At 41.9% G+C, this 12,507-nt stretch overlaps 2 protein-coding genes across 2 annotated transcripts; both read right to left on the bottom strand.

Annotated features, from left to right (window-relative positions):
* Window positions 1-1,232: 1,232 nt before the first annotated feature.
* Window positions 1,233-5,919, bottom strand: rnf103 (ring finger protein 103). The gene is made up of 4 exons (XM_035744022.2): window positions 5,129-5,919; window positions 4,666-4,814; window positions 4,207-4,322; window positions 1,233-3,620 (listed from the first exon to the last, which is right to left on the bottom strand). The coding sequence occupies exons 1-4, from the start codon at window positions 5,352-5,354 to the stop codon at window positions 2,099-2,101; spliced, it is 2,013 nt and encodes a 670-aa protein (XP_035599915.1). The 5' UTR covers window positions 5,355-5,919; the 3' UTR covers window positions 1,233-2,098.
* A 728-nt stretch (window positions 5,920-6,647) lies between these two features.
* abhd18 (abhydrolase domain containing 18) lies at window positions 6,648-12,320 on the bottom strand. The gene is made up of 13 exons (XM_035744021.2): window positions 12,151-12,320; window positions 10,460-10,568; window positions 10,263-10,347; window positions 9,972-10,072; window positions 9,376-9,451; window positions 9,130-9,214; window positions 8,997-9,024; window positions 8,750-8,888; window positions 8,552-8,641; window positions 8,314-8,415; window positions 7,797-8,118; window positions 7,520-7,682; window positions 6,648-7,422 (listed from the first exon to the last, which is right to left on the bottom strand). Exons 2-13 carry the CDS (start codon window positions 10,549-10,551, stop codon window positions 7,368-7,370), a joined length of 1,338 nt encoding a protein of 445 aa, XP_035599914.1. The 5' UTR covers window positions 10,552-10,568; window positions 12,151-12,320; the 3' UTR covers window positions 6,648-7,367.
* Window positions 12,321-12,507: the final 187 nt, after the last annotated feature.

The following is a 12,507-nucleotide window of genomic DNA, read 5'->3' as shown; positions in this document are numbered from 1 at the left end:
GCCTTTCGAAAACCTCCCCTACCCCCTTCTATCTTGGGAATGCAAGGGCTGGCACACTTCATATCATTTTGGTAGCTCTTGTTGACCAGTATTGTGTGCCACAGAAAGTATTTGACTCTAGCCACAAAATTAAGGAAATTAGAAGGGGGGGGGGATTTCGGGAGGCAAGAAATTGGCCTTGCCGAAATACCACCCCTTCTAATTTCCTTAATTTAATTTTGTCACTAGATTCAAATACTTTGTGGCACACATCAGAGTGAAATACTTTCTATAGAACAAACTTCGTCAGGATAGGCAACCGAAATGAATCAGTAATGTGTGTTATATTAAACATAGGAGGGAGTAAGATGTAGGCAAGCAATAAACATTTCAGTTACTAATCAAATAAGACATGAGAGAGATGATGAATTTTAGCAAAGAGATTTATTTGTAGACTAATACATTTCAAACAAATAGCCAAACCGAAAACTGTAGACATTAGTAGACATTAGGGAGATTTGGCACAACACCGGCAGCTTTGGGGAAAACTACTTCGTCGTAGCTGTTGTTCACACACGCATCTGCCCACTCATTAATCTCTCATGTACAGAAACTTTCGCAAGATAATTTTACTGCAGCGTAACGTGTTTAGCCACTCATAGTTTTTTGAATGTTTTATTTAACTAGGCCATTCGGTTAAGAACAAATTCTTATTTACAATAACAGCATACACCGGCCAAACCCTAACCAGGACGACGCTGGGCCAATTGTGGGCCGCCCTATGGGACTCCCGATCACGGCCGGGTTGTGATACAGCCCGGGATCGAACCAGGGTCTGTATTGACACCTCTAGCACTGTAATGCAGTGCCTTAGATCGCTGCAACACTCGTGTCCAACCTGATCTTGCCTGCATTCAATAATCAAGGACATGCATTTCCATTGTTAGAGTGGTCATTCAACTATCTTGTCAATATAATAGATCATCTTCGGTTATTTTGTCATGGTTAGTGCTGTCCGGTATCCTAAGGACATCCCTACCGTAAAATCTAACCATTTTACTTCAATGGGGCGAAGTCAGAGTTGGACATCCGTTTACCAAGGAACATTTTGTCATAGGCTGAGCCGAAATGGCAAACGTGTGGTCTTAACAAATGTTTGCTGGGAGATAACTGTAGTTACTTAAACTGTACAACCGGTACCTGGTTTCTGGGTTCAGGAATGGGAAATCCAGCAAATACCAACCGACAAGAAATTCCACATGAACATTTGTTGTTTATTTTAATGAGTAACATGTTACATGTCAACACTTTCAATTCTCTTTTCAAACTCCAACAACACAGATGACAAGAACAAGTGAATAGACTTGTTGGGGTCCCCTACCTACATGATGTTAATCTGTTAAAAAACACAGACAAGAGGCATTGACATGCTCCAACGATACATGAAAACGGAGTCAGCAGAGCTGCATAGCACATCGCTTCAAGGGTCATTCCATTATGAACAAAAAACTATTTCGTGCTGCAGGGTAAGAGAATGCACTGATACAATTAACCTTAAAAACCAAATCACATGCCTGAAATATAACTTTCTAAATACATCTGGGAATGATTGGCTTCAAGGCCCATATATAGAATTCTTAGGGAGTAGAGCAACTCCACATCAGATTGATACTGATCATGAATAAAGTAGACCATGTTGATAGACAAGATTGTGCAAAGAGAGGACAAAATGTATCCTACTTGGTTTCCTGGTGATTTCCTTGTTCATAACAGTTCTGAAACTTTTGTTTCTCCAAATGACTTTTTGGGGTGGGGCAAAACATCAAGATAGGGCATTAAGGTCTCTTCATGACATAGTAGATGATCAAAAATGCATTTAAACTATCTGAACAAAAGCCAGATTTAATCTATTATTTAAGCTATTATTATTGAGACTAGTAGTATTAGAAATAAATTTCCCCTTGCAACGGATATACCCTATTGTGTGTAGGTTTGGTTTACACTACCAAAATGTTTAATGAAAACCAACTACAAGGATCCAAGGACTGACGATGGACACATCAAGTATTTCTATAAGTTAAGTGCAGGACAGGAGGCAGGTTGGCAGACAAACATTCTGCTATTCCTGCTGCTCCAGTAGGTCCAGACCAGATGATCTAACTGGCTTCCTCTTGTAGGATGGCCCCCTGCACACCGGGCAACAGTGCTGTCCACCTGCCAGCCAGACAACAATGCACTGCTGGTGGAACACGTGGGCACAGGGCAGTCCCATGACAATGCAATCAGTCTCAAAGTTCTCCAGACACACAACACACTCTGTGCAGTGTATCATGTCACTGGGCCATTGGGACCAATCCGCTTGTTGCTCTTGTGCTTCCCTTTTCATGCATGGTACATCTCCTCCATTTTCAGAATGACAACATGAATCAGCGGCACAAGCTCTCTCTTTACCACAGCCATGTTCTTCATGCTCACTGTTTAAGCCTTGGGTCTGTCTTCCTGTAGTGTTTTGTATGTTGCTGTCCAGATCTCTGCCGCTGTTCTCTTCAGAGTTTGGCCCACAGACCTGTGTGCACTTGAACCTCCAGGTGGGCAGGTTGTTGATGTAGTCAATGGGGATAAGCGGGTGAAGCCAGAGATCGGGAAAGGCCAACCTCTCCAGAAGGAAATTGGGGTCATCGTCCCAGTCAGACTCATTGGGGAAGTTATGAAATGAGGTTATGGGATGGACCAAGTAGCTGGTGTACCAATCCCAGAGGCTGGACAGCCACTCCAAGTTATTGGGGTTCTCTTCTTCATTGTTGCATCTCCTCTTCTTCTCAAAGTAGTCGATGAGAAGCCCGTGTGCCAGGTAGGTGCTGAGGAACAGGGCGGGGTGGGAGGAGTAGAAGGTCCAGTCGGTCCTCACCCAGGAGGCGATGGTGGTGGTGTCTGCGTAACGCAACAGCTTGAGGCTGTAGTCATAGAAGCCCTCCAGATATGGCAACTGTAGGAACCCCAGGATAGGCAGCCAGGAGATGATGAGCAGGGAGTTGTAGGTCCCCAGCGTACTGATGAGAACCACGAAGCGCTTGATGGTGGCGCCCTGTGTTATGAACAGGTCCAACCAGGCCATGAGGTTGACCATCACTAGACTCAACACAAACAGGTCATTGACCTCTGGCTGAACAGAACGGAGGAAAGTGTCCATGGCCTGTAGGGAGATGAACTCTCCAATGCTGTTCCCATATCTGTAGATGCCCTCCGGCATTTTCAGGATGTACGATGGCAACTGTTGCACACCTATCTCTTCCAAGGAGGTTATATTGTCCCAGCTCTGCACATCTACAAAGATGAACTCGATCCGACCTGTGAACTTGACACTGAGTGCTGAAAAAAAGGCTGGAGGTTGTGCCAGCTTGGCAAATAGGAACATCTTTACTGGGTGCTTCTCACTGGGGTGCCACTCTTCAACAAGCTGCTGAGACATGCGGATGGTTTTTATACGGGACGCTACGTGTGCCGTCATCCACTTGAAGATGTGCTCTGTCTCAATGCGTCTGCCATTGTACTCTTTCAGCATAACCTTTCCTTTTGAAGCATAAGTCTGAGGCACAGACATTATAAGTGTGGATTTCATCCAACCCCGTTTACGACAATACCTGCAAGAGATAACAGGATCATCATCAAGGCTACTAATATGCAAATACTGATGTGGCCTATACCAGAATGCAACTTGAAGAATTACCATACACCTTATGGAACAGGGGACTGTGAAGCAACACGAACATAGGCAGACATGCATACACACACACATGATAACATACACACACGTACACATTAATTTTGTGTTGTAGATATGTGGTGTGGAGTAGGGACCTGAGGGCACACACCTAGTGTGTTGTGAAATATGTTATGAATATATTGCAATGTTTTTAAAATTGTATAACTGCCTTAATTTCACCAGTCCCCAGGAAGAGTAAGCAGCTAATGGGGATCCATTTAAATATATATATATATATATATGTTACTAGGCAAGTCAGTTAAGAACAAATTCTTATTTTCAATGACTGCCAAGGAACAGTGGGTCAACTGCCTTGTTCAGGGGCAAAACAGATTTTTTACCTTTTACCTTGTCAACTCGGGGATTCGATCTTGCAACCTTTTGGTTACTAGTCCAACGCTCTTACCACTAGGCTACTTAAATCTATTTAAGTATTATGCAGTTCAAGTATGCATCCAACTTACCTTGAGTCACTGGAGCAGTTAAAAGTACCAGTGCGAATGCCAAACTGAGAAACCTTTTGGACCATTTTACCCCAGTTGGCTTTGCTCAAAAGAGCATCTCTGTCTTGGGCAATTACCTACAGAAAGAGAAAGGATGATATGTTAACATTGGCGTTTAATGTAGGAATTGTATAATTTATTTCACTGCTTGATGTTTTGTGTTAATGTATCTTCATCCTCAATACATGTGAAAAGTAGCAGACATTGAGGAACAAAGTACAGTGTTTGAGTCAATACCACAATTACTTATTTTAAGTCTAAAAAATTTCAACAACATTTTGAACATTCAAAAATGTTCCTTCTGGAAGAGCTCCTACATTTCTGTTAAATTGTAGCTATGTGAGGTAATATATAAGATTCTGTATTACTTTTGGAAGAGGTCTAAAGGGGGCATGCAATAAAGCAATCATATCCACCTACCTGGACCAACCAAATGCCATCTTTGGTGTCCTCCACCAGCTCATAAAAGTGCATCTCCCCACTGAAGGTAGTGCTGGACTCAGACTGGGACTCAGCTTGCTCCTTTTCATTTTTGATGGCAGAGTACAACTCCCCTTGCATCAGGTCACCTAGAAGAATAAAACACAGTTATGCGAGGAGTACTGTTGCAGATCGTGATATGTGAGGAGTACAAGCAGATCATGATACGCGAGTACTAGCAGATCATGATAAGTGAGGAGTATGAGTGAATCATGAAACCTTCGAGACAACTATGACCCACTTTCTAGCAGCTTTCAGAATGACAAGTGCACTGATACAGTCAGACAGTTTTTCCTCCACCAATATTGATTTATTTGTACGGAATTTAAAAGAAACCAGAGTAGATCAGATCACTGTATTTGCAAGTGTTTTGATAACATTGGTTTGTCATTAAAAGCTTTACCTGACTTTTCAACTAGTTCTCTGACATCCCTCTTCTCTGCAAGCCCAGAGTATCCCAGTCCTCGACATTCTAGAATGGTCTTTAACTTATTGAAACTCAGGGTTACAGGATCAACCAACTGGGTGGCAAAAAGACCAGTTTCATACCAGACAACTGCTTCAAAAAATCTGGCTAAAACGAATAACACCATAAAATACAGTAGGAGAAAAAATAGTTTTAACCACATCTTACACTGTAAGAGGGTTACTGTCGTTACCGGTGTAAATAGCAGGGTCAGAACCCGTATCTTTTCATTGGTGTCTCCAGGTTTTGTTTAGCCTACTCGATGTAGCAGTTGTCACTCACTGCAACTTATGTTACAGTAAACAGTTAGGACAACTTCAAGGCTTATCTAGTTAGCTATATGTATCAGGGTACAGACGCTCAAAACAAGGCCGATTTTAGGCAAATACACTACCCGATGCCCTTAGGGCAAACTATTCGTTCTCGGTGTCCACCATTTTCACAAATAGTTTCGGTAGCTAGTTACATGCATCTTGAACGCTAGCAAACTAGACGTGAGAATTTCCTTAGCTAGCCAGGTATTTTCGGCCCTGACAGCACAGCAAAATAATCACGAGAAAAGCAATGTCACCGGAAGGATAAATAAAGTCCCCCACTCGTTAGCTCATTTCGCAAAACCATCTGATAGATTATGATGCAGTCTGGTGATCGCTGGAGTCCTGACGATCGTCGTCTTTACGGCCAGATCAGCTGGTGTACATAACAAAGTGACGCTATCGCTATCACTATACACGTCATAACAGTTTCCGGTTCCACCCCCACGTGCCGATTATATAACAATATCCTTGGTTCTAACTTAAAGTCCCTGTCGATAATTACAAAAACCATGGTGTCCCATTGTACCGTGCCGAAAGACTATGAATGACAGGAAAGTAGAGGAATTTAATATTTTGATGCTGTGGAAAAAAAATAGTGCTGCTGTAAATTATAGGGTTGTACTCTTATTGCTACATGACTATGGGCTACAGATTGTGCCTGGCCCCAGAACCACTAAACCCTATTCTGTTGCCATTAGATTATGTATGTGGTCCTATTGTGAAGTCATCACATCAGAAATTCTACCCCCAGAATTTGTCTGACCGTGCTGTGATGTCATCTGAATCCTTCTGGCCCAAATGCCAGTTCTGTATGGCTCTTGATACTGTTCAATACAGTATCAGAACCATCATTACAGAACTGTACAGATACCATTCATTTTGCTCATCTGGCCCAAACGGGATGTTTTTTTTTATATATCTGTTCACTTTTCCTTTGGATATGTACAATGTCATACACCCAATGGTGTCACAAACTATGTATATGACCTGAACAGAACTTTCATATTATTTCTAAGAAGGTCAACTGTGCAGTTATAATGTTCATTGTGTACTGCGTAAGAATGAGCATGTAAACACTTGAGTTGCATTCCTGATTTGAGTAATGTTACTTAGATTTCTGCAAATGAAAAAGACAAGAATTGATAGATTGACCTTTTTATTTCAGAGTTGAAACAGAAGGTCCACTGGAGTAGTAAAACATTGTTTAGGAACATTTGTGACATTTATAAAACATTTGGTTGATGAGAGAGTAGACCATTTACTATTAACTCGGTGTTTACTCCAATACTGGAGAGCTACTGTCCTTTAGGTTAACTCCACAGAAGGTTAAAACCCACAGAAGGGTAGCTCTCCAGGAATGGTGTTGGAGAGCCTGCTCTGACACAATATCCCCCATCTAAACTTGTGTAAGAAGTAACAGGTGTATAACATGTTAGAGCAGGGGAGGATCAGAAATAATAAGAATAATTCAATGTGGGGCAAGACAGGTTTGGGGGAAAGATATGAACATGTTAAGATAAAGTGAGGCACATCTTGATCAAAGCCTTTAGTCCTAGAATAAAAGGGTGAAGGCAACAACATGGAGAAAGATGGGTTGAGGAGCACAAAGTGTGGAATCATGCTTGAGCTTTAGAAGACATCTATACCCATTTATCCATATAAACAATATTCAATTTTTTACATAAAACTATTGTCATTTCAGTAGCACCTCATTGTAAGTGTATGGATATGTTACAAATGTATCCTTCAGGATTTGTTTGACTATTTGAGGTCATCAAATTCTACTGCATAATTTGAAATTATTTACAAATTAGAAAATGGAATCCTTTTCCTGTGAGGATGAGTTTCTGTTTTAGTGGCTAGGTATTGGAATACTTTTCAAGGTATCGGTCGTAGGCATCATAGATGGCTTGCCTGTAAGACAAACATACCAAATAAGTATTTCAGAATATTACAGAAAGACAACAATGGGCATCTGTCTCTTTGTGAAATTGTGGAACCATTTACTCACCGAAAAAGTCCCTGTTTGAAGAGGTAGGCGCTGACATGGCCACCGTTGAGATACCGCACCTCACAGCCTGGCCAGATCTCTTGTAGACTGCGCACACCGGTGCGTGGAATATATGCATCTTCCTTTGCCTGTATCAGAATGATTAGACTGGGATCCAACGGCACTGGAAAACCAAGACAGCCATGCTTGAGTGTTACTCAAATGAGCTAAACAAGTTCTACTGCACAACTACAGCATTTTTTGGGTCCCAGCTCTATAGGAATCTGTCAATTCTCACCTGAGAAGTTAGCGATGTGTGTGCACTCATCCATGACACCCTTCATGAAGTCCAGAGACTCAGTGTGGAGGGACTGGCGCTGCCGCCAAGTGCCCTTGTTGGTATGCTGCATGTTCACAGAGGAAAGCATCTGGTCTAGCCCATGATCGTGGTCCTGTCCATTAGCTCCTTCCCCGGCCCGGGAGTGCAGGGCAGAGGTGCGCATCCCCATGCGGTCCCTCTCGGGGGAATGCAGACCCAAGATGTCCGTAGAGAGATCCAGACCAGAAAGAGTGTCAAGTGAGCTCTTTAGAAACTCCTGACCCATCTTGAAGGAATCAACCTGAAATTAAAGGTTGTCTTGTCAATTATGAACCAATTGACTGCACTAATAATGTATCAATTATTAAAGAATTAACCAATCTGTAAAGCCATTTATGACAACTGCTGTAAAAAGGATTGATTGAATTGACATCAAGCTATAAAACAGATGGTACGATATGTATACCTAACATTATGTTATGGAATTAAGGTTTACCCCACAGTACTCCAACATTCTGATGATTTCCTGTTCGTACACAGAGTGCATTGCATACTGCTTCTCCAGTTCCCTCCAGTTCACAGCTTTGCTCAAAACACCCTGTAAAACACAAAATATGTATTGCATAGCACTCAACAAATTTGGGCAGTTTACTGATTGGCTTTTAGTTTTTAAAAATAAATTGAAGACTGAGAAATGGGCTTTGTAAATTTGAGATGGATAAAGGAATACTTACTGTTGTAAAAACATTGGAAGCTGTGGTCCAGGAGAGACAGGGAATCAGCGGTATGGGCTTTGGCCAGTTGGTTACAGCTAAGGATGCCATCTGTGAGAAGATGAGAGCTTCCATTGATTGTTCTATCTCCTTTAAGAATGAACTTAACTGATGTCTACTTTTGGTAACAGAATGAATGATTGTGTGGTGTGTACTTACATGCCCTCCCATTGAGATACCAGTCATGCCAAGGGGCCAGTAGTCCTCCCTCTCCAGCCAGTGGAGCAGCACTGCAGACTCCAGGATGAGTGCTGCTCCCATCACAAAGAGGTCAGACACATTCCTCAGGCTGGAACGACTAGACAAACAACAAGCATAAAGCACAAATCATAACGACATTGCCATGACACTCGAATAACGGTAGATGTTTTGAAAAAAACAAGACAAGGTTATGGGGATGACTCACACTTGTTCTTTTGGTTTCCGGTATCCATGTACAAGTCATAGTTAAGGAATTGGAATAAGAATATTTAAAAACAATTTACAATGTAAATAGTATATTAATACTTATTTTACTATTTCTCTAATTAAAAGGATATAATAAGGGTTTTCCAGGAGAAGTGAAGCCATTCCTGCCTCCTTTATCATGGGTCTGGCCATGAGGGTCCGCCTCTTCCAGAAGAACTGAAAATAAAGCTATTTTCTATGAGAGGTTGTACATCAAAGAAGGTTGATACCTGGTTTGTGCAGTTGATCAGGGGAAGCTATTAAATTTGATTGACAAATGTAGCTACCCTGTTAGTGCAAAGAATATTATGAAGCATTTAGTAGCTAATGTAACTTACATGATCTCCAGTCCCAGCCAAGTGAATACATACTGGCTTGTGGTTTTTCCACTTCTTTGGAACTATAAACTGGAACCTTAAAACACAAAAAAATAGGCCTTGGGATTAGTGTCTGCTTTGATATCAAAGACTAAAAATGGGACCCAATGCCTCTCTGCTTGGCTGTTTAGAGATGGATTTGTGGTGAGGCCCTGCGATAGCATCCTGTTCGGAGGGAGAAACTACCCTATGGGCTGTTCTGGCTCAGACAAGGCTTCTTACTTTACTTAAATCTGAGATCTGCATAAGGTGAAACAGCAACACTGGTCAACTTTTTGTTGTATTACTATATATTTTACAGAATTGTATTTTTTACAGGTCAGGAGGAGGATCCAGCATCATGGGAAAAATAAAATAAATCATAGTAGAATACTGTTTTTCTGTCAGTTTCACCGCTATCGATTCCAGCTTTGACAAAAAAAACTGCATAAAGTAAACTCAGAAGTAAGATCAAATTGATCATAGACTTTTCCCAAGTAATAGGAGACATGGTCTATTATTACTATATGGCAATCTGCAAAATTTGACTCATTTAGTGACAGTATTATTTCCATTACCTGGCTTTGATGGACTCTGATGGCAAGATACCAGGAACAATGTGCTCCAGAGGAGATATGAAATACCCATTGTGTATTTTGCAGTCAGACTGGTCTTCTACCTAAGACAACAGCAAAAAATTATACACAACTGCATGATGTTTCACCATAAAACAGGTTGAGTCAATGGCAATGTGCATATTGTTAAAATGTGAAATGGCTCACTAGGCTACAGACCAATGAAAAAAAAAATAGGAAAGGCACTAAGAGTTCAGACCAAAATGCATTTGTTAAGACTTTAGGGAGGGGTACCTTGTCAATAAACACAGGATAGTCCTTAGGTACCAGTTCCTTACACTTCTCTCTATTGCCAACAATTTTCCGTAACTCAAATATTCTGTGGAAATATGAAAAGGTGGTTAAATTTACACTGCCAGAAAAATAAGAATTAGGTGAAAATGTACCTAGTGATTGCCATGCCATATGACAGTGGGCATATTTTAGGCTACCTTTTCAGATCATCAGGCTTTCCCCAACCTTGGATGAAAAGCTTGGTGAGGAGAAGCTTTCTGTAAAGAACATCCAGCCGGCTCACACCCATTGACAAGGATCTCTCATCTGAATGATAAGCCAGAAAATAAACCCATTAGATTTCACTTAATGTCTACCAGAAACATTTATTCCTGAAAACCAGAAACACTGGCTCTCTCGAACCCCGTGGAGTTCACACAACAAGTGACAACAGGCACGTTTAAGAGTGTCTGAGATCCTTTGTAAGTGTAAATTCAGATTGCCATCCTAGCGTCACCTTCATGTTGGTGCTAACAAGCAGCCTAGATAGTGCTAAGAATCAATAGTCAATCCAGAAGGGGCTGGAAACTACAGTGAGCTTTGAATGGTCAATAGCAACGTGACATCCCAAAATGCAAGACAAAAGTTAAGATTTCCCCAATTTGGGTCCAGCCCTGTTCATGCTCTTTGGCCATACTTGCAGCACCCAACATCCCCCGGCCCACTTAATTGAAAATGAATGGGGCTCCGTTATTTCATAACGTCCCATGTTTTAGACCAGGGGTGGGCAAACTTTTGGGCCCCGAGGGTAAGACATTCAATGGAGGGCTGCATTTTTGGGGGGACCAAATGTTCGTTAAAAATCTATTGGTGGGGGTGACGCAGAAATCTAAGGCACTGCATCACAGTGCTTGAGGCATCACTACAGACCCGGGTTCGATCCCAGGCTGTGTCACAGCTGGCAGTGACTGGGAGACCCATGAGGCTGAGCACAATCGCGGACTGGGCGCATGCACGCTGACACGGTCGCCAGGTGTACGGTGTTGGCGTTTCCTCCAACACATTGGTGCATCTGGCTTCCGGGTTAAGCTGGCATTGTGTCAAGAAACATTGCGGCTTGGCAGGGTCGTGTTTCGGAGGACGCACGGCTCTCGAACCTCGCCTCTCTAGAGTCCGTACGGGAGTTGCAGCGATGGACAAGACTAACTACCAATTGGAAACCAAGAAGAAAAAAAAAATCTCGTCCCGCTGGCCGTACTTTGCCCCCCTTGTTTTAGACGAACGTCTAGGAGTGAGCTCTGCGACAGCCGAACACAAATGGGTTTTTACAACTAGGCTCAGACCAACATGGTAGTGTTGGCATTGTTTATACATTTCATCTTTATGTCGAAATAAACATAGCTCCAACTCCCATGTCACAAACTCAGTCCCAGAAAATAAAATGTGTATAGTAGCCTCAAATGTAACTCTATAAATGAATCGCGCCAAAGTTGGTTCCTGTTCCAGTCATGTCTTTGGTCACGTTCGCGAAGTCAAACAAAAACACCCTAATGATTGGTTGACAATAGAGCCTCCCACAATGCAGGCAACGGCTGCAGGATGAAGTTGGTAAAGAACATTTAGAGACACTTGCAGTCGACTGCAGTCTAAACTTCATGACCTTAGATCACATGATTTATGTCAAATTCATGCAGCCGCAAGTCGGACAATGGTTAAGTAATACAACACACGTAAAGCGATGACCAACGATGATTACTGACTTGACAAAAGTGATCCACTCGAACACGCCCAACGTTAGCAATCGCGAATTAACATGTCTTACCATTAAATTAATTGTTGTATGCCGACGTAACGCCTAAAGTAATCACGAGAGACAACAAAAAAAAGCACTAGAAAGAGGATATTATACCTCAAATTGAAACGGAGTGTGGTGGCCTTTCGCTGACAACTCAGTCTTGGAATTGTATGGTTATCGTAGAGGGCGAATTCCACTAACGCTGGGCTCCCCACGTCCCATCGTGCCATGCGAATTGTGAAACGGATGTAGCTATTTCTTTTTCTGTGGTGTTTGTAAAAGTCACTTGGAGATTGCTGCCACCTTTTGACAAGGAATAGTGACAAAAAATACATGTATACACTACTCATACAGAGTTTACTGGTGCAAAATAAACTGATGGATGTCAAAACAAATGATGTATTTTGATGTCCAAAAATGTTATGATGTGACGAATGATATAAATATAATTGGGTGTGATTTGACCTATTG

Source organism: Oncorhynchus keta, chromosome 30 (assembly GCF_023373465.1).
Source record: "Oncorhynchus keta strain PuntledgeMale-10-30-2019 chromosome 30, Oket_V2, whole genome shotgun sequence".
NCBI classification, from domain to species: Eukaryota; Metazoa; Chordata; class Actinopteri; order Salmoniformes; family Salmonidae; genus Oncorhynchus; species Oncorhynchus keta.
This window is presented reverse-complemented; position numbering and strand designations above follow the sequence as displayed.